This window comes from Choloepus didactylus, chromosome 13, assembly GCF_015220235.1.
Source record: "Choloepus didactylus isolate mChoDid1 chromosome 13, mChoDid1.pri, whole genome shotgun sequence".
Lineage (NCBI taxonomy): Eukaryota > Metazoa > Chordata > Mammalia > Pilosa > Megalonychidae > Choloepus > Choloepus didactylus.
Genome location: NC_051319.1, coordinates 42,271,746 through 42,298,792, shown reverse-complemented (window position 1 = coordinate 42,298,792; position 27,047 = coordinate 42,271,746). Strand labels below are relative to the sequence as shown.

Sequence of the window (27,047 nt, the reverse complement as noted above, 5' to 3'; positions counted from 1 at the left end):
CAAACATAATTTGAGGATAAAATGAAATGCAGTTGTGCCAATAAAATAAGAATTATTATTTTTTAGTGCACTTCAAATATGTCTTTTAAAAACAATCTCATTCACTTGAATTACTGAAGTTTCATTTTGGTAGAAACTATATGAATGTACCAACTAATATACATGTTGTTCATCTAACTCCATTATTTCCATTGCTATAATTTATTACTTTCTTTGCTATTGAGGAATCAATTTTGAAGAGTCAATTTTTGTTTTACTAACAGGACCAAGAAATTTTCATCTGTGAGCTAAACTGTGTGTCCTTGGTAGTGAAAACGTGCAATTGGAAAAGCTAAGATCAGCAACAAACAAATTTATGGTAATCGTAACAGTATAAATAACAGCTATAGCATCTAGAACAGATCATTGACCCAACACAGTACTATGCAAGAATGCACCCCAAATAGTATATATATCATGTTTCTATTATATATTTTTAAAGAATAAATATATAAAGATGATAATGTAAAAAATATAAGGTCCCATGGAATGACCTATGTACATGTATAACAACTCTGTACAAGGACTTAATGAAAGAAACACATCTTATATTAAGATTTGAATGATGCTGACAATTTCTTGCAAGCTATTACTTTTATAAAGAAGATAAGCCTTTTAAACAGAGAACTTTCAAACGATGATTTGAGAAAATATTTTTCTGAATTTGAATTGCTTTTGAGAGCTTCAAGAAAACAATCACAAGATTTAGTTTAATTTAAATAATTTAAATTCAATATATTCAAATGACTTAGAGCTTTTAAATTTAAAGAAATAAAAAAGAAAATATCCTAGCTGAGATAGCAGAGAAAGGTCACAAACATCCATTACATTTGGAAGAAGAGGCATCCAATTTCCAAGGAGACTATTTGACTCCTTAGAAGAACTAATTTGCCAAAAATGAGCCCAGACTTCATGATTCAACCATTATGAAAAACTAGATATTATGGATAATAATCCAATTTTTCAAAATGAGAAAATTCAAACAAATTAAATATGAAAGAAGTCTCTCCAGATTTTTATATCTAAATCTGCTCAAAGAAAGTTATTAATAGAATGGAAATTTGGTTATATTAATAATGTGTCAGAACCATGATTATTACAGTGAGTGAAACGGATAAATGTCAATTTCTATAAAATTTCAAGATAACTTTCTTTGGTACAGTAAACTATAAAAAAAAATGATTGGGAAATGCCTACATTTCTGGGGCTTGGTGAGGATCACACAATTTTCTTTTCCAGAATATAGCTGTTGCTTTTTTTTAACAATATCAATGATCCCAAGAGAGCTTCTATACACATTTCCAAGTTTGGATAATAGCCAAAGTATTAAATAACTAATCCAGTAAAATGCACTATTCCAAAATAAAGTGTTTGGCCAATATACCTCTTCAGAGAGATATTGTAATTGCTTCACTCCACTTTCAGTGAACGATCTATAATGAGAGTTGCTTTTCAGGCTTAACCTAGAGCTGTGCCCTGTGGGAAAAGATTGAGTCTTTGTAAAATGTGTTACAATTTACTAATAACAATGCAGAAGAAGCACAACTGATGAACCAGCAAATCTGCTCTGACTTATTTGGTCTTTGCGGAATGAATTTGAATATCATCAAAATACATTATCCTTACCTATAACCTGTTTCCTGTGATTCATTCTATCCTCACACTCCCTTGGAACTTTAAGCACTTCAATATTTTTCATACTTGTGCTGGTTCCACAGCATTATATAAAACAGAAAATAATTTTTTTTCTAAAAGATAAAAATGAAGTTTTCAGTAGTAAAAGGTTACCAGGTGAATATTTAGGACCCGGAGAAAAAGAGAACATTTACATAACAATATTTATATTTGATACTGATATTTAATAAACAGATTTTCTCACCTAAGAATAAAAAAAAAAAAATACCTTCCTTGAATATTTACCAATTGACCATCAGGGAACCAGGGTGATGCAGATTAAAATCCTCTTTCTACCAAGTCATTGGCTGCCCTACTTTGACCATTCTGGTTAACTTTCTCCCCCCTCCCTCCCTCCCTTATTTCCTTACTTTTTCCCCCTTCCCCCCTCCCTCCTTCTCTCCCTTTCACCCTCCTTTTCCTGATTCAAGCATGTGTTTACTTAGCTTCTATCTAGGCTATAACGTGGGCTAGGCATTATGGTTGCCGCTAGGGATAAAAATGATGAATGTGAGTTATACCTCAAAGAACCTCCTCGTCTTTGGGATGAGAAAAAAACTAAACATCTATACTATAAAATGTTATAAGAAAGGTTAGTTTAAAATGCTTTGGGAAGGGAATATAGCTCTGTTTCCCAAAGCTGGTGATGCAAGAACTTAGTCATAAAGATCAAGTAGACATTCCTCAAGAAGAGACTGTATGAGTGAGGAAGTGGGGTGAGAGAGGTATTTCTGACAGAACATAGCCACTGTAACTATTCAGTTATGGCTCTCGGAGAGGAAGCAAATAGAAGAGTGATGGAGCTTTCCAAAGTGGGATGCATATACCCAAGGAGGCACAACATAAATACATAAATACATGAAGAAAATATTAGAACTTTTTACATTTATTCTTACTTTCTCTTTTAAAAAAAAAAACTTTTTTGTACATATTATATAATGTACATGTTTTAGCATTATAAGCATTGTTCATATGTGCAATTTATAAATAAATAAATAACCATATATTGAACATATGTCCTCAAAAAGTTTTAATTAATGGTATTTGCAATTAAAGAAAAACAAAGGACCTCAAATTCTATGTTAGCCTGAAGGTGATGTATGGTCACAAAGAATTTTAAGCAAAGGAAGAACAATGGGGTTTTAAACGATCACTCTGGCTCTATTCAGGGAGATAAATTAGAAGATGAGCCCTGAGACAAGTAGAACAGTTATGAAGCCACTGTAGTGATCCTGGTGAGATGACTCTAAATGATGAAGGTAGCACAGTGGGAATGCCAAGCAGAAGGCAGAGGCTACTTATAAGAAAAAAAAAGGTTAGTATCTATAAATCAGGTTGACTTTCATCAATCATTACATTTTGATCCAATACAATTCCACAGAGACGATTTATACACCCTTCCAAAAGCAGGCTTACAAATCAAGTTATCATTACTGCTACCCTATTTCAGATCACTAAAACTCAAAGATGAAATAATAATGTGACTTCATGACCAGGACAATTATTTGAATAGTAATATTTGAAAATCACTGTCCCAGTTATAGCACTCTAGTTTTTCTCAGGTAAACTAAACTAAAATCTTGATCATGAAATGTGGGTAAAAGACAAAAGGGGAGGGGAGGCAATGGTGAGGGTACTGGCTAATTTAATGCTAATTTCAGTATCCAATTATCCCATGCCATCATATTGGTGATGAGACAGAGACATAGCATTACTTTTCTGTTTTCTCTCTGTGTTTCACCAGATTCCATAGACCAGATACTTTTAAATAAATCTGCATTGAGATACATCACAGATTCCCTTTGCTAAGGAGTCAGAAATTAAGCAAAAGAGAGCGCTGAGATAAAATTTGGGTCAGCTGTTCTTTATTCACTGAAGTTTAAATAGTTAGATTAAACAAAATTGTATACTTTTTTGAATAATTGATCTCCATTAATTTTAGACTCTGGAAAAGGAAAAGACTTGATAATAGAATCTGATTAAGTTGTACTTTCAAGTACTATTCATTATAACATTTTAGAAATTTGTTATCTATTTTTGAATGAATGAATGAGTAGATGCATGGATGAAAGAACCACTGTTCAAATTTTACTTCAGACCAAAGTGCTTGGTCCTGAATAACAAACATCACATCAGTGGTCTTTTGCCAGAAAAGCTCCGTGTGATTTAAATTGGAAATGTTTTCACCCATGGCAGATAACTCTTTAAGTAGAACAAAATAGAATATTATATGAGATATCCCTAGCGGTATTTTGTAACATGTAATGGTTCCTTATCCTGGTTTTCCAAGTACTTCATACGGCCTTCAGTAACAGAACTCTCTTAAATCACTATAGCCTTCCAACAATTCTGTTGGTCAGATTTATATTGAAACTGGCTAAACAGTATAGCCACATTAAGTGGTTTCTCAAGGAATTTTCCCAAGAACTTAAAATATATCAAGCATTTTAACATTAATGTTAAAAATCACACATAAGGTTAAAAATCAGGGTTTTTTTTTCAATTTAAAAAAACGAATAACTCCTTTTGGAATGAACATATTCCAAAAAAGAATTGAAATTTTCCTGTAATTTTTCAAAACTCTAGACATTTGCTGGACTCAGATTAACAGTTCAGTTCAAAGAATAAAAACAAAATGCCATCCCACAGATTCAAGAGTTTATTAATCATTCAAAATTTCATTCCTCTTTTTAATGTATTCTGAAAATATTGTAGCAATCAGCATTATATTATTGTTGAAATGATAGCTTTGGAGGCAGTAGAAATCCTCTCCGGGATACTGAAATCAGACAAGTTGGGGACTGCTGACAGAGCACTGTCGGAGCACTTTGTTTAGAAATAACAGGTAAGGTGCCCTCTAATCACCATAAAGTCATCCCAGATTTTCATTTCAAAATTCCAGATTTACTCTTGAACTAACCCTATACGTGGCTCAAAAACAGAATATATTCACCACTAACAATAAATTAACTGACATGTGAGCACATAACATATGGCTTTAAATAAAGCACTAAATTACCCGTCCTCCATAGAGAAAGAATGGACTCTGATTCATAGAGCAGGTAACAAACCCAAAGCTCCCCATCACTGTTGACGGAATTTACGTGCACTGCAGACATTCACTCTTGGTAGAAGGTCATCGCTTCCCAGCCCGGGAAATAATCCCTGCCAGCCGACTTGCGAAGTGCCTGAGGCAACGCTCCTGAGAGGCATAACTCCTCTTCTTTCAAGGCTAGAGGTCAGAGCCATGATCACAGCTCAGTCAAATTTAAAGGAGAAAGTATCTGAGGTCAAAAATATCCTAAGGATAAAAAATAGAAGACTAAAACTAAAAAAAATATATATTGTGCTCCCCAGGGCTTAGCATGGCAATGGAAAAACCTGTTGCAGAATAATAAATTCGATTTTTTTTTTCATCTGAAAGCTTCAAAATAACTAAACTAAAACTGAATACAGGATCTGACGGATGTCAGGCTACAATCAGTTTCGAGGACATTTTTAAATGCTACAAATCCATTTAAATACTCATCAGCCTAGACATTCTAAAAAAGAAAAAAAAATCAAGTTAAGTGACTTAAACATGAAATGTGAAGAGCAGCTCAGTGACTAAATTGCTGCATCAATTAACTTGAGTACACAGAAAGAATGTTGCTCTTTCAAGCAATGTTAATTCTGCCTGTGATCAAACTCCTCACATCATGGTGGTTGCTTCATAAAACACAACTCATACAGCAAAAGGAAAAAACTGATTGCAAATAAGAATAAACTGCTATTTGGGACTTCTTCAGAAAATATATAAACTAAATTGATGTTTGTGTGGAAAAAAAATGCAAATGCAGTTATTTCCATATACTTCCAAGAGTGAAAAGTTCTGAAAATTGTTTCCAAAAATCGTAGACAGATGAAATTACCATTAAATTCAACAAAAGTGGCCTGGTACCCATAAAATATAATAAATGAGTGCATTTAGTGATTAAAAGCATTTCTGGATATACTCATGGCAAAGGGTAAAGTGTTTTTCTATTGTTCATCGCCGCAAATTGCTTTTACATGCTGTCATTTTCAGTAAGGGGAAATGTATTTGCAAAAGCAGAGTGAGCACAACAGGCCTTAAATCAGACAAGTTGGGGACTGATGACTTAGCACTGTCAACACTCAGCCTACCAGGGCCCTTGAATATCAGGGTTTTATGGTGTTTCTCTGACATTATCTAGTAGTAGATTCTGCTCCCTCCTTAGCAACCTACTTTCATCTTCAAGCTTGCCCCTGTTCTTTTTAAGGGACCAGGTTCTACCCTGCTAAGAAGTAAAGGAAGAGCCCCTGACAAACAGATTCCCCCCTATTGTTGTTTCTGACCCTTCAAAACTCAGTTCAGAGGTCATCTTCTCACTGTTTTCTGTACAACTCAGAACAAACCAGGTTATGATAGATGTAGCAACTTAACTCCAAAATCTCAGTGGCTTAACCACAAAGTTTTATTTCTCACTCATACAAAGCCCATTGCAGATCTGGCAGCTCTCCAGGGCAGCTCCCTCCTAAGGGTGACTGCCAGGCCTATCTGCTTGTAACTCCCTCATCGTAAAATATGCTTCCAGATTGTATAACAGGGGAATAATGATCTGCAAGGTGGTGGACTGCCTTTTAACTTATCTGTCCACAGTGCATTAACCAGAATGAGTCACACCACCATACCTAGCTGCAAGGGACATAGGCCATGTCATCTTTCCAGGGACTGTGGAAGGAAGGAAGAATCAGACATGGGTGACCACTGTAAGTTTCCATTATATCTTTCTTGGCCTATCCTCATAAATCTAGATCAGATGCCCATTTTGTTCTCTCCACTTTGTCTTCGCTGTATCATAGTACATGTAATTGTTTAGCATTTATTTTACCTCATTAGGTAATGAGCTCCTTGAGGGCAGCAATCAGATCCTATTTTCTGCATAAATTCCATAAACACACAAATAAACATAGCCACAGAAAATCAGATGCATTCCTGCTTAACGTTGAGAAGTAAGCTCTATTTGCCAAGATGTGACAGCAACATTAAAAATATATGACTCCATAATTTATATGAAAACAACCATTCATCCACCATTCAACAAATATTCACTGAATGTGTCCCATACATCAAGCGAAATTCCAAGTCCTGGAAATGCAGCAGTGAATGAGATAGATGAGGACCTTCTCATGTAGTTTACAAGCAAAAGGTGAAACATAATGAATAAACATCATGAACAAAAAGTATCAAATACAAGAACACTGGAAATAAGAAAATATCAGAAGAGCTACTGTAAATTGGTGATCAGGAAAGTTCCCTAAGAGGTAGCATTTGAGCTGAGACATGACTAGCAAGAAGGATCCCACCATTTGAAAATCTAAGGTAAGAACATTTCAAGAGGAGGAAATAGCTAGTGCAAAGGTCTTAAGTCCAGAGCAAACTGGGTATATTCAAGAATGTAGACTACATTTATTCTGTATGTAAATCAGAAACTCCATATCTGTAATTATATATGAAACTATATTATATCAAGGACCTTGTATGCAGTTCAAGATAACCCTCACATTGTTGAACTTACCTCTAAATTGTACGGAGTTAAAGTGCAGGTCTCTCATATCTCATCACTATCAACCACCAACTTTTATTAATTGCCTTAGATGTGAAAGAAAAACATCTATTTCTGTAAAGATTAAAAATTTTTTCAGATTCTCTGCATTTAAAGAAATTACAACCTATTAGAGAAAAATAAAATAAAAATACACAGTGTTAATTAATACAATTAAACAGCAATGTGTGGCAAGAATAAGACACATCTCCAGATAGTATAAGGTTAATTACCAAATAAAATTATCTACATAAACTTTTATCTATCTATTGTCCATAAAATCAAGTTTCCATCTGGTTGAGAGAAAATGACTAGATGGAATTTCACTAAATTTGCAGGATTTGTTTGGAATATTTCTGCCTTAAGAGATAGGCTATATGTTATACACAACATTCAATTGCAGGGCCCATGAAAAAAAAGTAAGGAATTACTTCCTAGAGCAGCTAAAGCTAATGTACAAAAGTGGTCCCTGTGGTGTTAGAGGGACTGGTAATAGTGAAAGACAAGCCACTTTGCAAAAAGATGCTATGGGCAGAGAAAACACACAGTGGTTTCAAATTTGAATTCCAAATTATTTGTCTCCAAGGCAATCAATCCAAATTTCATGCATTGATTTGCAGTGACACTGATTCTCACACAGGCAACAGAATATAGTGTGTTCCAGAATGAATGGCAACAGGGAATTATTTATTTAATGATGGTTAATGATTCTCCCAAGAAATGCAGTGGAGACACCAGTTCATAATAGAGGGTTTGGATTGAGAGGAGGAAAAGATCCTTTTCTTAGTCTAGGTTTGTCCAGAAGCAGATCCCGAGACAAGAATTTGAATGCACATGGTTATCTAGGAGGAAACAATGGTGAGGATGTGGGAAAGTGAGACAGGGAAGGGAAGGAAGCCAATAAAGGTTCAGCTATCAAGCGAGTTTCCACTGCAAAGAAAAGCTATTTCCACCGGGGAAATTGGGAAGCCACCATAGAACATTTGCCTCTGAGTTAACTCACATGTCTGTCAGGAGCTGAGGACTACTACCAGGGGATATTAATTATATGGCATTGCTGGTCTGCTGAAAAGCAGGGCCAAGGGGGCTCTGGTGACCAGATAAAGCACTCAAACAAATAAATACAGGTGCCGGCAGTTGGAAGAAGGTCCAGTATGGTAGTTTGAAGCTGTTGTGTACTCCATAAAAGGTCATGTTCTTTTAATCTTTTCCTATGGGCACAGACCTATTGTAGGTGGAATCTATCAATTAGGTTATTTCAACTGAGATATAACCCACCTCATTCAAGGTGGATCTTAATCCCCTCACTGGAGTTCTTTATAAGTGATGAAATTAAGAGAAGCTCATAGAGAAAAGCCCCACAGAAGCTAACAGAGGACCCCAATGAAGCTCTGAGAGGAAGCCAGCGGAACCAGAAGCTGAAAGCAACAAAACCTAGGAACAAAGGCCCAGAAGACACTGGCCATGTGCTTTCCCATGTGACAGAGGTGTCCCAGATGCCAGCAGCTTGTCTTCAGAGTCCAGGTATCATCCTATTGTTGCCTTAAATTGGACATTTTCACTGCCTAAGAACTGTAAATTTTAAGTTAATAAATCCCCATTGTAACAGCCAACCCATTTCTGATACATTGCATTCCAGAAGCTTTAGCAAACCAAAACAGCCAGCATGCACTGAAGTGGTAAGAACAAGGGGCCACTGGTGGGAAACTGAGAATCCTGTGGACAGGAATGATATAGAAGACCCAAGAGAAGAGGAACTTGAGCTGGGTTTTGAGAAATGAGAAGGATTTGGATGAGGAAAAGCATTTAAGTCAAGAAAAGTGGCCCGATTGAAAGCAATGAGATAGGAAAGCATAGGAGGTGCCGCCAGGCCAGTGGATAAGCCAATATGGCTAGATCAGAGAAACTGTTTATATAGGAAATTTGGGAAGAAATATGGCTAAAAATATATGTTGGGTCTGTACTAAACAGGGTATTTAATGTTAGTCTAAAAGATCATAACTTTTTCCTGTAGGCATTGAGGAGCATTTAGTTTTATAAATAAGAAAGCAAAAAAATGAAAAACAGCATTTTATGCCATTAGTATATCTATGTTGGCACCATTATTTTCCTTATAATGTAATCTAATGTAAAGAATCTGTATCTGTTTAACTTCTCTAGGAGATACTCACATGCAAAGAAGTATTCAGTCATCCATTAGAAATGAGGATCCAAGTATGAAAATTGTGGTATCTCAATACCATTTCTCACCAAAGCTTGTTGGAGAAATGGCTGATTTCAGGTCTGGGGCAAAATATTTACAAGATGAGCCTAAAACATTTTGTTGTACCAGAAAGAAACTAAGCTATCAAACATATAGGAGTCTGCTCAAAAACTCAGGAACCCCCTTGAAGGGTTCCACTGGCATCTAAATAATACATATTATAAAATATTTTAAAATAATATCTACAATGAAAAAAAAACAAAATATTAGTATTCATGAGTTCTTAAATAATTTAAAAGCTTGGAGGATATTAGGGAAATAACTCATTATTTAGAAAATTAAGAAATAAAGGAGAAAATCATGCATTTATCCTATACTTCCTATGTAAACTGTACAGATAGTTAATGAGATAAAGTTTTTATTGTAACAGAATTTTGGTTACTAAATATAGAGTGATCAAATTGGAAATCACATTTTGCAGTTCCTATTGAAACAATGAATCTAGACAACAAACATCAACAACTGCTAAAAGCTGAAAAGTTGATATAAATTTACATTTATGATATGCATCATAAACTTTATGAAACTGATTATATCTGACTATATCTGACTAAAAATGATCAATTATTTTTAACCAATACCACAGGACATAACCTACAACACCTTTTGAGTCTTCTTGCAAAAAAAAAAAAAAAAAAAAAAATCTGAATTTGAATAATTTCTTAGATTTAACTACCAGCTTACAAGAAATACAGGTAAAAAGACACCACAGGGATGCAGTCAGCAAATCTAGAATGTGGAAAATTCTACAGGACAAATTATCTCCATTTTTCAAGAAATAACTGCAAGAAAAAAATAACAATAGGGGGAACCTAAAGATTTAAGGACATCAAAAGTAACGTGGAAACCTAGGTTAAGTTTGAACAAATCAACTGTAAAACATACAAAATAAAATTTATGATACAACTGATAAAATTTGAATATTGAATAATTTTGTGGAATTAAAGAATTATTAGTAAAACTGCAATTGTGTTAATGATATTTTAGTTACTTTCTTTTAAAAGCCCTTATCTTTTATATATATAAAATTAATTTTAATATTTATGAATGTAATAATATGGCATCTAGAATTTGCTTCAAAAGAATCTAAAGAGCTAGGAAAGGGGTCATATATTGATAATTATTGATGCTGAATGATTAATACATGAGTGTAGTGGGTTCAATAGCCCCTCACCCCCTCACCTAATTCATATCTTCCTGGAACTTCAGAATGTGACCTTATTTGAAAATAGGACCTTTGCAGATATAATCAGGTAAAGATCTCATGATGAAATTATCCTGGATTTAAAGTGGATCATACATCCGAATACTGGTGTCCTTATAAGAAGACAAAAGGACACAGAGAGCCACAGGGAAGGTGGCGAGGTGAAGGCAGGGCAGAGATTACAGTTATGCTGCCATAAACCAAGGAAACCAAAGGCTGAAAGAGACAAGGAAGGATTCTCCCCCTAGAGCAATTAGAGAGAATGCGAGATCATGCCTACACCTTGATTTAGACTTTCTGGTCTCCAAAACTCTGAGAGGATGCATTCCTATTGCTTTAAGCCACCAAATTTGTGGTAATTTGTTACAGTAGCCCTAGGAAACTGATACAACGGGGTTCATTATACTAATCTATCTGCTTTAATGTATGTTTGAATACAAAGATTGGGTTTTCCAAGCAAGTTAACTAAAACAATATTTCTTACCTCCTATCTGATCAGTAAAATCACTAAGGACTGAACACAACTACTCCCAGATAGAAACATAAGGCAAAGTCAGCAAAACAGTTATGTAACTACAATGCTGATAGGCATAAACAACTTCACTGTAAGAAGTAGGAGCTTCCAATGTAAAATCTTGGTAGGAAGCAATGATCAATTCTTAAGAAACTCTTGTACTCTCCCTGATTGCGCTAGGCTGTTTGGTAAAGGAAAAATTCCTGGTGTGAGAGTTAGAAGACTACCAACAGTTAGCTTTGTAATGTCGGACCCAATTAACTTCTACAGGTTTTGGAACACAAAGGAGCAGGAAATGAAATAAAACCATAACAATAATAATTGTGTTGTGAGTGCTAGCTCTACACTTTACACTGTCCTTAGAGTTTTGCATGCATTACTCTATTTAAAACTCACAAAGACAAAAGGAGGTGCTGTAAGTGCTGGATACATACATTTTTATAGGGCACTGAATGAGATGAGCATCAATATATGGTACTGTACTTCACAGGAAGAGATTTAGATTTACAAAGATCAATAACTTGCTTAAGGTTATGCACGTAAGTAACTCGGTCCAGCCAATATCCCATGTTTATTTAACACCAAAGGACGCTTTGAACACTCTACTGATTTGTTCTAAATTGGAAAGAAGATTGGGGAGCCGGGTGAGAAATAGCAGAAAACTTAAAACCATTTCCATAGACATAATTTTCCCATTGACCGCACCACCACCCTTTACCCATCTCAGTATCAACGGAAGGAAACCGACCCTTCATACATCGCACAGGTGCCCACCTTGCTGGCCCTCAACCCCGCCCCTATCCGCCCTGCCCCGTCCCGTCCCGTCCCGTCCCGTCCGGTCCCCGGCGCCTCCGCCCGGAGTCCATTCCTCCGCGGAGCACTCAAAGCCCGCGGAGGAGTGGGACTTCGGACCCTTAAACTACAACTCCCACAAAGCCGTGCGAGGACACTGGCCCTTTGCCGGAAGTCAGAAAGGCTCCGTCCGGCGTCGGGAAAAGTAAGAGTGGGGTTTTCCCAGTATTTTGACTACATCCTAACCAGCCTCTACCCTGATCAAATTTGGGTTAGTAGCAGCAGCTGCGAGCTACTTAGCCGAGTTTTCCCCTCCGGAGCCAGTGACCACTTTCCGGGCTCTTTGGTCTTCGCGCTGCCACGCCCGGCCCTGCAGGTTCCGGTGGCGCAGCTTCTCTCCGGGAGACCGGCGCAGGCGCGGATCCCGGGCCCTGGCGCCGGGGAGGGGGTTGTGGGCGCACCTTGTTCTGTAGCTGGTAATGTTTCCCATCTCCAAGTCCAAGCTCTGAGATGGGTAAAAGGAAGTGGTGTAGTTTCACGCCAAGAGAAGGACTCTTAAGTAGTGGCAAGAAAGTAGAGTAATTTAAGACATTGAGCCCTTTGGAGCGAAAGTACATGGATGGCGTTTGATTGGTTAAATAGATTTGTTAATGCCGAGTAAGTGTAATTCGTTAAATGGTGATCTGTGACTTCAGTGACTGAGGCAAGTTTGAAGTCATGCCCTATCACTGTCCGGCCTTCTGACCCTGGGCAAGTCATGGGCCTCGGGTTACTCATCCGTAAAACGAGGTGTTGGTTTGGTTAATATCTAAGTCCCTTCAAACTGAAGATTCTTTAAAATTACCCGTCAGAATAGTCCATACTCATCTTGGAAAGCAAGGACTGCATTAAGCTGATTAAATCACTTCATCCTGCCTTAAAATCCTTACCTCTTTGAGGACCTGTTAATGAAAAATGAAAAAGCAAACCAAGCAGTCGAGCTGGATCTCATACCTGCTGTGCTTTTCTTTGCTAATGAGCAATGGTACCATTTCTCGATGGCTTTCTGCTGAAAAAGCTAAGGGGGAGGTGTACATTTTCCATTTCCCGTCTAAGAATACTATATACTTAAGCATTATTTCACTGGGGTAGTAAATGGCACCGTGTTTTCAGGACACAATTTTGCAGTCACCTGATATGGGATGTGGGCAGGACCTTGACCTCAGAACGTGGGTCAGTGAAATACTGTTCAAAGTAAAATTAACTGAAGAAACTGAGTGGTATGATTTTATGGAAGACTAATTTAAGGAAAAGGCAACTTGGGAAGTAGACCATGTATGAATCAGTGGATAGTTGTGCCTAAGAATGAAGTCCTGAAAAGTTGTAGCCTTTGTTTTCATATTTTAATAGTTTTGAGAAATCTCAATATGAAGAGAATGTGGGAGTAAATTAAGGTGTTAAAAGAAATTTTAAAACTCATTTTCTAATATAGAAGTCAGTCCTAATTTAAGTTTTAAACAGATTTTCAATATTAAGTTTTATTCAAACATTTCCATTTCCTCTGAATAGCTTTGACCTGTTTATAGTAGCAGAAACACAAGTAAACAGGAAATCACAGATATGAAATAAAATTAATCTCTTAGGCATTTTTCTTTTTTCTTTTTTTTTTTTTTAAACTTTGTTCCTACTGCTCCTACTACAAGATTGTAGCCATATTGGTGTTTCAGAATCCAGGCAACCACATGTGTCAAAAATTAAGACCTTCTTCTTTAGCCTAAATAACTTACTGTTACAATAGTAAAAGATTAGTTGCAATCCCAAATGTTTAATTAGTAGGTGAAAAATTTTCATAAAATAACATTTTAGCTGAAATTTTTCATGGAAAAATATTTATACCTCTAAAAAACTTTGACATTTTCATAGACCACTGAAACATAAATGATTTCCACATGCAAAAAAGCTCAGTTTTTGCCCTACCACATTCAATCCATAATAGATAACATTTATTAAGTGGGGCAATTCTTACCTATATTTTTTCTGAGTGAGAAAAACACAAAGAACATTAATGTTTAAAATGACTTCTGTGATTCAAGGATGGACAGAGTGACCAGTAGAACAATGTCCAGTAATGGAATCCAAAGGTATATGGTCACCTGATTTTTGACTTGCTTACAGTGCAGTTTATTGGGACAAAGATGGTAATTTCAAGAATGGAGCTGAGTCATGTGGATTATAAATTGGTATAAAAAGAATCTGAATCCCTACCTCACACCATGCACAAAAATCAATCCCAGGTGGATTTCAGAATTAATTATGCAAGATAAGGCAATAAATTGTTTTCATATGGAATTTAGAATGTTTTTAAATATTAGCTATAGTCATAATTTCCCTGAGGGCATGAGTCTATACCTGGTACAGTAGAATCTAACAGAATACTATTTATTTGTCATCTGCTAAAAATTTCCATCTTCATTTCTATCTGCTTTTATCCCTCTCCTGCTACACTCCATAATGAAATCCTTCTGGTCTACCTCAACTACTCCCTCCTCCCTATCATATTTGTTACCTGACACCCACCCCCCCAAGGATATGGCCCCCTTATATGTACCACCAAGGCCTTTTATATGTATTACATTATTTTATATATCCCCAATAAAATTGTTGATAACAATTTTACTAATTACTTTTTGTCGAGTATTGCTTTGAAAACCATTAATATTATTCTAACTATATTAGTATTTAGGTAATGTTCATTCATTGTTTAAAAAGCAACTGCAAATGAGTATTTTCTATTCTTGTATTTTAAAGGTACAAATGTCTTCTATACAAAGAAATCCGAAGCAAGACATGATTTCCCAGTTTCACTCTTCAGCTGCTGAAGGAGATATTGCCAAGTTAACAGTAATATTCAGTCATTCTCCATCTCTTCTCAATGAAACTTCTGAAAATGGCTGGACTGCTTTAATGTATGCTGCAAGGAATGGGCACCCAGATGTTATCCAATTTCTCCTTGAGAAAGGGTAAACATTTTAGGCTGTACAAAGTCAAGGAGTGGGAAGTAGAATATGAGTAGATGTCTTTTAATTTCTGCATTCATAGTTTCTTTTAATTTTTTCTTATAGCCATATTTATATCCTTGAGCTAGTAAGAAAACTGATTGACTAGCATATTATATACAAATGTAGCATAGTTCTAACTAAAAGCAAATATATCAGTCAGTCTAATCTTTTTTCCCACATTGAAAATGTAAATCTACCCACCATAACTACAAAGGATCCCCTGTAGAATTTTGATAGATCCTTATAGCACATAAAACTTACTGCTTTTTTTCTCTTATAAATAATTATCCAGAAAGTTTAAATATCTACTAAGTTTTTTTTCTATATAATCATTAAATAGAGGGACTATATATTTATATTGTGCATTCTGGAAATATTTTATTGAAATAAATATTGGGGAAAATGTTTACTCCTTATTTTATCTTTCCTCCCTCATTTTTTCTTTCATCTATAGGTGTGACAGGTCCATTGTCAATAAATCAAGGCAGACTGCACTGGATATTGCTAAATTTTGGGGTTATAAGCATATAGCTAATTTACTAGCTAATGCTACAGGTGGGAAGAAGCCTTGGTTCCTAAACAGTGAAGTGGAAGAATGTGAAAATTATTTTAGCAAGACATTACTGGACCGGAAAAGTGAAAAAAGAAATAATTCTAACTGGCTACTAGCTAAAAAAAGCCACCCAGCCACAGTTTATATCCTTTTTTCAGATTTAAATCCCTTGGTTACTCTAGGTGGCAATAAAGAAAGTTTCCAGCAGCCAGAAGTCAGACTTTGTCGCCTGAACCACTTAGATATACAAGATTATCTGGCTCAACCCGAGAAGATCACTTTAATTTTTCTTGGAGTAGAACTTGAAATGAAAAAAGAATTACTTAATTGTACTGGGGAAGAAGAGGAAGATGGGTTGGTTGCCTGGTTTGCCCTAGATATAGATCCTATTGCCGCTGAAGAATTTAAGCAAAGACATGAAAATTGTTATTTTCTTCATCCTCCAATGCCAGCTCTTCTACAATTGAAAGAGAAAGAAGCTGGTAAGAAGTGAACACTTCTTACTTGTATTGGTAATAATATGTTTTTACAAACTTTTAGAGTTGTGTGTATCTGTAATTTCCAGGAAGCTTACTTTTTTCTAGTAAGCAGTGTAATGAGGCCACCTTTATTGTAGACTTACCAACGTTCTGATGCTGGTGGCTGTTCTCTTGGGCAGGTACAGCAATTTTAACCAGCCAAGACTAGTCACAGAATTAACCCTAATTTAGCATACTGGTTTCATTTGATTCTTCAGTAAATAATTATTGAGCACCTGCTGTACACTGAGATGACAGCAAAGGTACTGGCTAGTTTGTTTATTGTTGCAGGTTTGCTAGTTCATGGGGGGCCTTATAGGCCATGGTAAGAAGCCAGGATTTTATTCTAAATGTCATTTCAATGTTGTTACATGATCTGATGTATAATTCAAACAACCAAAAACCTCGCACTGCCTACTTTGTAGAGCATGAATTGTGAGTAATTAAGAGGAAATCAGGAGTCTTGTTAAAAGAGAATTGAGGATTACAGTAGCCCAGGTAAGACTGTAGTGGCTTGGATTTGGATGGCAGAGGAGATGGAGAGAAAGGGAGAGTTTGAAGTGTTTTAGAGTTACTGAGAGAGATGATGGTAAACTGGACTAAGTGATAACAAGAGAGATGGAGAAAAGGGGGCATATTCAAGATATATTTTGAATATAAGATTGACAGTACTTGCTGGTAAATTGGATATGAAGTATATAGGAATGAAGGAAAAAGTCAAAAATGACTGCCTGGTTTGAGTCTTTAGTAATTTGGTTGATGGTGCTCGCATTTCTTGGTAAAAGAATTTAGGGGGATGGATGGTGCTTGGGAAGCAGGACAGATTTGGAATAAATAAATCAGGAGTTCCATTTTGGAAATGTTAAGTTTTAGAGAAGGATATTAGAATTTGGAACTCAGAGGAGAGGTCTGAACTGGAGATACCCAAATGGGGTTCACCAAACCAAAGGTGGTATTTAAATCTCAGGAGACTACAGAGGTTACTTAGATGGTTGAGTGTCAAAGGAAAGAGCCTCAGAATCAGGCCCAAATACCCCTAATTTAAAGGACAAGTTGAGGCACAGTGACCATCAAAGGAGGTGGAGACAGTGTAGCCATAAGTTAGCAAGAAAGGGGGGAATGTCTTCATGGGTACCAAGAGAGCAGTGTGTTTCAAGGAGGGAGTGGTCAAATGTGTTGAATGCTGCTAAGAATTTGAGTAATGTATTTGAGTAAAATAGGGATGAAGATTTAAATAAAGAAGGATCTTTGGTTTGGGTAATGTGAAACGCTTGGCACATAATAAAAGTCAATAAATATTAGCCTTATTGAGATGATGCTGAAATAATGTAGATAATGTAGTGCAAATTACATATTACAAGGTAACATAGCAGGCAAATATTTAATGTTGTTTGTTCTTCATTGAATTTTAGCATCACATTTGCTTTTATTATGGGTTATTAGTTTACATTTTTTCCCAATTTGAAAAGTTGTTTTTGAGTATTATTTTGTTTTATGTAAAAAATCCTTAGACTAAATAAGGGAGAACAAATTTGTCAGGTATTTGAAATGTAGCATTTATAATCATGTTAATATAATCATGTTACTTCAATTGCCATATTTCTGATCAGGCCTATTAATATTTTTGAAATGCCAAGGTAAAGGTTATAGCTAGGTAATTTTTTCATAAACAGAGTGTTCCAGTTTGCTAATGCTGCTGGAATGCAAAACACCAGAAATGGATTGGCTTTTGTAAAAGGGGTTTATTTGGTTACAAAGTTACAGTGTTAAGGCCAGAAAGTATCTAAGGTAAGTCATCAACAATCGGGTACCTTCATTGGAGGATGGCCAATGGTGTCTGGAAAACCTCTGTTAGCTGGGAAGGCACGTGGCTGGCGTCTGCTCCAGAGTTCTGGTTTCAAAATGGCTTTCTCCTAGGATGTTCCTCTCTAGGTTGCAGTTCCTCAAAAATGTCGCTCTTAGTTGCTCTTGGGGCATTTTTCCTCTCAGCTTCTCCAGAGCAAAGGTCTGCTTTCAACAGCTGTCTTCAAACTGTTTCTCATCTGCAGCTCCTCTCTCAGCTCCTGTGCATTCTTCAGAGTGTCCCTCTTGGCTGTAGCAAGCTCACTCCTTCTGTCTGAGCTTCTGTAGTGCTCTAGTAAACTAATCAAGGCCCATGCTGAATGGGTGGGGCCACACCTCTATGGAAATTATCCAATGAAAGCTCTTGCCCACAGTTGAGTGGTCACATCTCCACAGAAACATCCAATCAAAAGTCTCCAACCCAATCAACACCAATACGTTTCCTGCCGACACAAGACTGCATCAAAGATAATGGCATTTTGGGGGACACAATACATCCAAACCAGCATGCAAAGTTAACCACAAACCTTGTAAATCACAATATTTTTTATACATATGCAGTACCCATTTATAAACAAGATATGTTCTATGATGACATGGACCAGCAGTGGCTGAGTCTCCAAGGAAAAGAATGGAGGGGGACTGCTATAGTTTTCTAGTAATATTTCCTTTGGAAGGAAACATGGAAGTCCAAATCCAAGTTAGGAACTGCCTTCATAGTATGATATTTTTTTTAAAAGTCGTTATTAGCTAGAGTCATATATACCCAAAAGTTAAGTATCATCTATAGTAAAAGTTTGGTCTAATAATATGTAAGATAGATGTTAGTATATCTACCTTACATGAGCATTATACCTTATTCAAAATAAAGTTAAATATAATTTTCATCTGTCATCTGGAAAATTAAGCCTTTACCTTTAAAAGAAAACTATACATCATAAAATAGGAGTATTAAAATCCTTGATCACGCAACTATTCAGAAAACACAGTGAAGGTCCTTATTGTAACTTAAGAACATTTTCCCTACTTTATTGTGTTTTTTTACAGTTTATTGCAGAATTAAAACTTTTTTGTTGTCTCTTAAAGGGGTTGTAGCTCAAGCAAGATCTATTCTTGCCTGGCACAGTCGATATAAGTTCTGCCCAACCTGTGGAAGTGCCACTAAAATTGAAGAAGGCGGCTATAAAAGAGTATGTTTAAAAGAAGACTGTCCTAGCCTCCGTGGTGTTCATAATACATCATATCCAAGAGTTGGTAAGCCTTTTTCTTTTATGGTGAAATCTCAGCCATCTGGAATCTCAGAAAAAAAAAATTCTGGAAAGAAAAGTTTTGGGGCATCTGAGGGATTTACCTTTTTATTAAAATCGTGTTTGATTTAAACAGTGTTTGATTTAACTGGTAAGATTATAAATATTAGAATATTCATTGCATGGATTCTTAAGTAAAAGACATTGCACCTAATTAGCCACTTCTTAACTCTGGGATAATCATTATAAATTTGATGTATTGCGAGACATGATTTCAAAACACCCACCAATATTGGTCCATTTAGTGGAGAGGCAGAAAAGCCCCAATAATTTAGAGCTTGTTTGAGGCATCAGCAAAGCATGATATTCTAGAGCTAGCTTCTTATTACTGCTGGTGTCTGTCTATACCTTTTCTCCTTTTCCTAATTGTTGCTTTGAGTCTGCTGTGGGTTTGGAAATCTAATAACCAGCCCTTTAAAACTGTGTGAAAAAACAATAGATAGACTCAGCAACACCTGAGGACATCTCCTGGGAGTAAGGTGCATGGCTTAGCGAAATCTTTTATGTTGCTCAGGAGACTTTTACATTTAATTTCTGATTCTTAGTCTTGATTCAGGGAGGAGAATTTGCCGGTTTAGAGACTTTTAGAGAAGTGAACTGTTATTTAATTAAAATGTTATTTTTAATGGCCAAAGCAAACTTAATCATAGCGCCACATTAGCTTTTTTAAAAACTTATGGTAACATATATATAACATAAAATTTCCCATCTTAATCATTCTTAAGTGTGCATTTCAGTGGAATTGATTACGATTGCAATGATCATGCTACCATTACCACCATCTGTTACCAAGACTTGATAACTCCAAATAGAAACTCTACCTATTAAGCAATAATTCTCTGTCTCCCCTTCCTCTTCCCCTAGTAGCTTCTGACTACTTTCTGTCTCTATTGATTTGCTTGTTTTTGATATTTTTATAAGTGTAGTCATGAAATATTTGTCTTTTGAGTCTGGCCTGTTTCATCCAACATGATGTCTTCAGGGTTTATCCATGTTGTAGCATATGTCAGAACATCATTGCTTTGTACAGCTGTATTATATTCCTTTATGTGTATATACCCCATTTTGTTTATCCATTCATTTGTCAGTGGACACTTGTGAATAATGCTGCTATGAACATTGGTGCACAAAGATTCTGTTCAAGTCCCTGTTTTCAATTATGTGGGTTCATACCTAGAACTGGAATTGCTGGGTCATATGGTAAATCTATGTCTAGCTTTCTGAGGAACTGCCAAACGGTTTTTCCACAGTGGCTGCACTATTTTACATTCCCACTAACAATGTACAAAGGTTTCCATTTCTTTACATCCTCACCAACACAATAAAAAAATTTCATTTTTTTAAATAATAGCTGTCTTAGAGGATGTGAAATAGCATCTCATTGTGGTTGTGATTCGCATTTCCCTGATGACTAATGACGTTGAGCATCTTTTCAAGTTCTAATTGGCCATTTGTATGTCTTCTTTGGAGAAATGTCTCAAGTCTCTTGTCCGTTTTTAAATTGGGTTGTTTGTCATTTTGTTGTTGAGTTGTAGCAGTTCTCTGTATATTTTGGGTATTAAGCCTTATCAGCTATATAATTTCCAAATATTTTATCCCAGTCTGTAGCTTATCTTTTCACTTTCCTGATAAAATTCTTTGATGCACAGAAGTTCTTAATTTTGATGAAGTCTACTTGACCTATTTTTTTGTTTTTTGCTCTTGCTTTTGGTGTCATAAGTCAGAAGTCATTGCCAAGTCCAAGATCATGAAGGTTTTCCCCTGGGATGGGCAGGAGATGGAAATTCACCATATTGACTGTAACAAAATTTGAACTCTCTCCATCCATATATTACCTATTCAATTTTTTTTTCTAATTTAATACCTAAGTACACAATAAACATTCCTGTTAAGATGGAAGAAGGAGAGCAAAAATAGTTTTCCTTTACCTTATGACCATATTCCATGTAATTTCCTTCAGATATTCTGTCACCAATTACATTATGACAGAAAAAAAAATTCTAACAAGACAAAAGTCCTGTTCCTCCAGGAAATAAACTTTTATGTTATCCTATCAGGCTGAGTTTGCACAGTGAGTCTAAATTATTTTTCCTGTCATACAGATATCTAATTTGTTTTTAACAGATCCAGTAGTAATCATGCAAGTTGTTCATCCAGATGGGACTAAATGTCTTTTAGGCAGGCAGAAAAGATTTCCCCCAGGCATGTTTACTTGCCTTGCTGGATTTATTGAACCTGGTAAGCCTTTCCTTCTTATTTTTATAATAATTTTCATTTGACTTATAATTTCCAAACAAAAGTTTTAGACAGTATTTGAGAAATAATCTCTGATAAATTACCATGTTATAAAATTGTTATAAACATGTATTATTTTAAATGATATAATTTTTGTTTTTAGTTATAAATAATTTTATGCTTTATTAAAAATTCATTATTGCTATTTCATATAGCTTTACATATATTGCTTTTGCCCCAGCTATCTGCATGGTTTATACCTCACTTCCTTCTATACTAGACTCAGCTGTCATCTTCTCAAAGAAGAAGTGTATTTAAGGTGACTGCCTTAAACACACTAGTCCCCACACCCTGCACTCACAATCCCTTTCACCCTGCCTCATTTATTTTTATTCCTACAGTACCATCACCACCTGACATGTTGTATATTTATTTGTTATCTGCTCTACTATATTGTAAGTTCCATAATGGTAGGGACTTTGTTTTATTCACTGCTGTATTCCAATCCTTTAGAACAGTATCTGTTACATAGTAGGAGCTCAATATATATTTGTGGAATAAAGAAATGATTATATCTAATTAATAAATGAGAGTTTACCTCAATTTCCAGTATTAATCTGCTTTGCTAGATAATAATGGTAATAAATAATAGTGCCAGGCTCTGTACTAAATGCTTTATACATATTAAATCATATGATCTTCATACAACCTTTTAAAGCAGGTACTATTAAAGGAATTTTACCTACGGGAAACTATGGCATAGAGCTAAATAACTTGTCCAAGATCCCACTGCTGTCCCATATAGCCGGATTCAAACCCAGTTATTGATCACTATACTGCCTCTGTTAGCTCTAGGTCATTTTAACTACTGTGTAGTATTCCATTTTGTGAATATTCTACAATCCATTCTGCTGATGGAAATTTATTTCAGGGTTCTTGCTATTACAAACAATGTGGCAATGAATATTCTTATACATCACCTTGTGTACATTTGCAAGTTACCTAGGTTATAAACATAAGAGTAGAATTGCTAGTTCACAAGATGTGAGCTTCGTAACCTTTTCTAGATATTGCCAACTTGCTCTCAGAAGTGTTCCTGCCAATTACTCCCACCAGCAATATATGAAATGTTCTATTATTCCACACCTTCACCAAGTTAGGATTTTCACTCCAAAGTTTTCACCAAGTTTTAATTTGCCAATCTGATGAGTATGAAATAGTATGTCATAGTTTTCATTTTCATTTCCCTGCTGATGGAGAGTCTTTTTCAGATGTGTAGTAGACATCCAGTTTTCTCTTTTTCTGAAATTTACCTGTTTATATCTTTTGCCTATTTTTCTATTGATTGTTTCTTCTTTTTTCTAATAGATTTTAGGAGTTCATTATATGTATTATATACTAAGGTTTTCTTAGTTATGGTCTTGTGCTAGTCTATGGCTTATCTTTGTACTATGACAAACAAACATTCTTAATTTTAATGTAGGAAATTTATCAATTTATTTGAATTAGAAAGCCATATTTAAATAATAAAATATTTCTAAACTTCCAGATGAACTTAACTTAGAAACCATTCCTTCTATTCTAAATCTCAAGTTCAATAAATCAAAAATATAAAGTACATTTTTATGCATCATTTTATTTTATCATGGTTAAGTCAGTAGTCATCTAGAGGAAAATTATGGTTTAGGAAAAAGTATTGTTTCATTAATGTGATTTTCAAACTTTCAGTGACTTGAAGAGTTATCTGCACTAATTGTTTTTCAACATAATGAAAAAAGTTTTAAGACTTTTGTGGGGAAAGGATTAAATTGTAAAAACCATGCATGATCATTTATAAGTGCTTCGTGATAATGTATAAATGGGATAGCATATAAAGTGTTTGAATAGTGCTTAGCCAGTGGTAGGTGCTAGATAATTGTAGATGTTATAATTATTGTTTTTAAAACGTAAATGAGAAACTTGGATCTTTAAGAATTGAAAAGTTTCTTACTGGCATTTTGATATTCCATGGTCAAACACCTTAAAAATAATATTTTTTTGAATTCCAATCTAGTTTTAGGCTTCTGCTTTCTAACTTTTTGAATTGAGTTCCTGTCCAGAATGGTTTCCAAATGTTTGAACCATTCAGAGCACAAAACGTCCAGGGCATGTTCATCAGCTACTTATTCTTTTGCCCCATTTGATTAGGGGAGACAATAGAAGATGCTGTTCGGAGAGAAGTAGAAGAGGAAAGTGGAGTCAAAGTTGGCCATGTTCAGTATGTCTCTTGTCAACCATGGCCAATGCCCTGTTCCTTAATGATTGGCTGCTTGGCTGTGGCAGTGTCTACAGAAATTAAAGTTGACAAGAATGAAATAGAGGATGCCCACTGGTTCACTAGAGAACAGGTAAAGTTCAATTTAATTTCCTTCTTCTATTGATTGTTCTCTGACTGTATCAGATTGGGCCTGCAGCAAGGATGCATACTTTTAGCAAGTTGTATTAATGGTTATGGTCCCTTAACCATGTATGGATTACAGTGTAATTGTTAATGTCATATAGTCACTAAATGGACTAGTGTGTCCAAATTAACTCATTCTGTGAGATTCTTCTGGTAATGATTCTGTGCCATTTTTTAATCTCAAATTGCCGTTCCTTTAGATCAATGATAATATCTTTCAATGGACTTCAAATAGACAAACATTGTTTCAGCAGTGAGAAACAGGAATGGTATATTTAGACATTTTGTATTTTAGTTTATTGCTGTAAAACATGTAGCTCCCAAAATACATCAGTAAAAAGGCTTAAAATTTTTGAAAAATTCTTACTCATTCTAAAATTACTTAAGGACAAGAATGATATAACTCTATAACAAAAATACACTAACAAGAACTTTTTAAATCATCCTTAAATAATACAATGAAAGATAAATAATGTGACTGTTTTTGCATGACCCAGACTTTTCATAAAGAAAACAAATGGGTAAATTTCACAATAGTGGGAACCCAAAATCCTTTCTAACTTTGTCTAAATAAAAAATATTTTGTACAACTCCTAAAAGAAGAAATTATATTTTTAAAAAAATTTCTATAAAAGAATCTCTCCCAAAATTGGTTTTCAGTTTGAAATTAAGTGTATATTATGTATTTTGCCTTTTCATGACCTCATTTTCTTAAGGGGATCTATCTTTCTGTATCATTGTAAAAATTGAAACACTAATTCATCAAAGCAATTTTAAAATGCTATATAAATTTTGCATGTCAAATATAGATATTGCCATTTTCTACTGTTGTTATTCACTGTAAAAATCATAGCATTTTATTGGACTGGTATAAAGATGGAAATAGTATATAAACATGACAGTGTTGAAATCCTAAAACATTTTATTATGGTGTATTTTAGGTCATGGATGTTCTCACCAAAGGGAAGCAGCAGGCATTTTTTGTGCCACCAAGCCGAGCTATTGCACATCAATTAATCAAACACTGGATTGGAATGAACCCCAGTCTCTAAATTAAGAACAAGTTTTATTTTAGTTTTATTTGATTTCTAATTACCACTTATTCCTCAAGTGAGATTAGAAAGATTCAGGGTTCTTCAGAGCATCACAACCCAAAATAGCATATTGGATTTTCGAAATATTTTCCATGTTGACCACAGAATTCATATTTTTATAAATTACATTACGTCAGATTTTGTTAGATGTGTATCAGCCTTCTCCAAACATTTTTTTTTTATTTTGCTTCACCATTGTATTTCACAAAACTGTATTTCCAATGAGAGAAATCATATTATGAAGAAATATGTTCTAGAAATGTGAATTAACCTAAACTCCAATCATTTGTCCTAGTGTTTCTTTTAAGCAGTAGATTGATCACTAACATGCCTAATTTGAGAACTGAAACAAAATAATTTTAATGACTTTTAGTTTATATTGATTTCTAATCTTTTAACTACTATAAAGTTCCTTTAAATTGTTAATAGCTGAATTTTGTTCCTCTTTACTTTGTAATCCCATGTATCCTTTTCTCCTGGTTCCATTGTTTTTAGCAGTGGTGCTTTTACATTGTTGCTACTAGTCTTATTTGACCAGTGTTAAGAATTTTCTATTTTAAAAACTAACTCCACTAGTGGTCACAAAATACCATGCCCTCAGTGCAGGGAGAACTTAAATGAAAACCTACCAGTCTGTCCGGAACTGCCTCCTTAACCCTAAAATTAATTAATATTATCTATTTACCTGTAAGTTATACCAAAACTTGTTAAAACAAATGAAGATTCTGTTTTCTCACACTGAAATTAAACGTATATGAAAGGAATTTTTCTCAAATATTAGATATTAAATAAATCCCAGATAGGTGGGTTTACATATTTAATAAAAACACTGGCTTTATGTCATTTTGTGATGAGAGATGTGTCTTCAGTGGCAAAAAATATATATAATCTCTGGCAACAATATTTATTATAATCAATTACAATATCTTGATTTTTGGCCTTGTTTTAGCACATTCTAAGAAGCCTTTATAAAATAAGTTTACTTTAGGACTTTATCAGTAATACTTCAGAGAAAGTAAATTGTAGTGCTTCACAATTTTGCAACAGAGAAGCTGTCATATTTTATAAGGCTGTGTTGAAATTGTTTTAAAAGGAAGTTTATAAATGTACAAATTTACATAATTTGGGTCTTCATTATTGTATGTTAGAACTGGAAGAGACCTTAAGGGCAATATATGAAGTTTACTGTCCTCATGTTATAGATCAAGAATAGGAAGTTCTGAAAAGTGAATTTAATTAATTGGTGAAGGTTACACAGCTAATTAAAATAGTCTATACTGTATAAACCAGTCCAAGATTCTCACTCTGATAGGAAGTAGAGATTATTACTAAGAATATATGTAGAATAAATTAAAAGAAGAGATGATAAGAATATATTTAACTCGCCAAATATTGTTAAAATTTGAGAAACTTAAAATATATTTAACTTAAGATAATTTGCTTAGATAAAACTTTATTTTACTAATGAACAGTGGTCTTCTTAGTAATTGATGAGAGCTTATTGATATCAGGATTTTAAACCAAATAAAACTTAGACAGTTTATTCAGATGCTTAATAAAATTTGAACTAAGTACATAGAAAATGATGTGCCTTGATTATAAAGTATAATGGGTTGAGGTTCAGTTTCACTCCAACTGTACTAAGATTACATCTTAAAAGTCCAGTTTCACTAGAAGAAGAAAGTAAAAGATAAGTTTCAGCAAAATGTAGGTATAAATTTAGTTTGGGATATTTAATCCTGTGCTCAGGGAAAATCAGCATCTAAATAAATTATTGGATTAATAATTATTCTTAAATTGCTAACCTCTAAGAGGTGAAAGCTGCATGTAAATAGAATAACCAATTCAAGAAATGGTAGAGGTGCAAGTGCCATGAATGTATCCTAATGGAAATGAATGTAACAATACATTAAAATATGTATCTGTTT

General features: G+C 34.8%; 1 protein-coding gene and 1 long non-coding RNA gene across 6 annotated transcripts in view; one reads left to right on the top strand and one right to left on the bottom strand.

Moving 5' to 3' along the window:
- Positions 1-12,457, bottom strand: part of LOC119508280 — a 25,822-nt gene extending 13,365 nt beyond the window's left edge. Inside the window, exons 1-4 of one of the 2 annotated variants that reach the window (XR_005211443.1) lie at positions 12,349-12,457; positions 11,735-11,915; positions 7,293-7,446; positions 1,424-1,515 (exon numbers count right to left, since the gene is read on the bottom strand). This is a non-coding gene — a long non-coding RNA (uncharacterized LOC119508280). The remainder of the gene's footprint in view (positions 1-1,423; positions 1,516-7,292; positions 7,447-11,734; positions 11,916-12,348) is intronic. The other variant, XR_005211444.1, reaches the window with a different exon arrangement.
- On the top strand, positions 12,273-27,047 carry NUDT12 (nudix hydrolase 12). Of its 4 annotated transcripts, none has more exons than XM_037801889.1 (7): positions 12,273-12,297; positions 14,880-15,037; positions 15,585-16,165; positions 19,130-19,297; positions 21,475-21,588; positions 23,773-23,972; positions 24,967-27,047. In XM_037801889.1, exons 2-7 carry the CDS (start codon positions 14,886-14,888, stop codon positions 25,075-25,077), a joined length of 1,326 nt encoding a protein of 441 aa, XP_037657817.1. In that variant the 5' UTR covers positions 12,273-12,297; positions 14,880-14,885; the 3' UTR covers positions 25,078-27,047. The 4 variants fall into 4 exon arrangements, with proteins under 4 accessions (XP_037657817.1, XP_037657815.1, XP_037657818.1 ...); XM_037801887.1 differs by having other exon boundaries at positions 14,880-15,091; XM_037801888.1 differs by having other exon boundaries at positions 12,287-12,363; positions 14,880-15,091.

Bases quoted from the DNA above. Each gene is read 5' to 3' on its own strand.
- NUDT12 (XM_037801887.1), top strand. From the start codon at position 14,886: ATGTCTTCTATACAAAGAAATCCGAAGCAAGACATGATTTCCCAGTTT. The intron at 16,166-19,129 runs GTAAGAAGTGAA...TGTCTCTTAAAG, and splicing joins ATTGAAAGAGAAAGAAGCTG to GGGTTGTAGCTCAAGCAAGA. The intron at 21,589-23,772 runs GTAAGCCTTTCC...CCATTTGATTAG, and splicing joins TGCTGGATTTATTGAACCTG to GGGAGACAATAGAAGATGCT.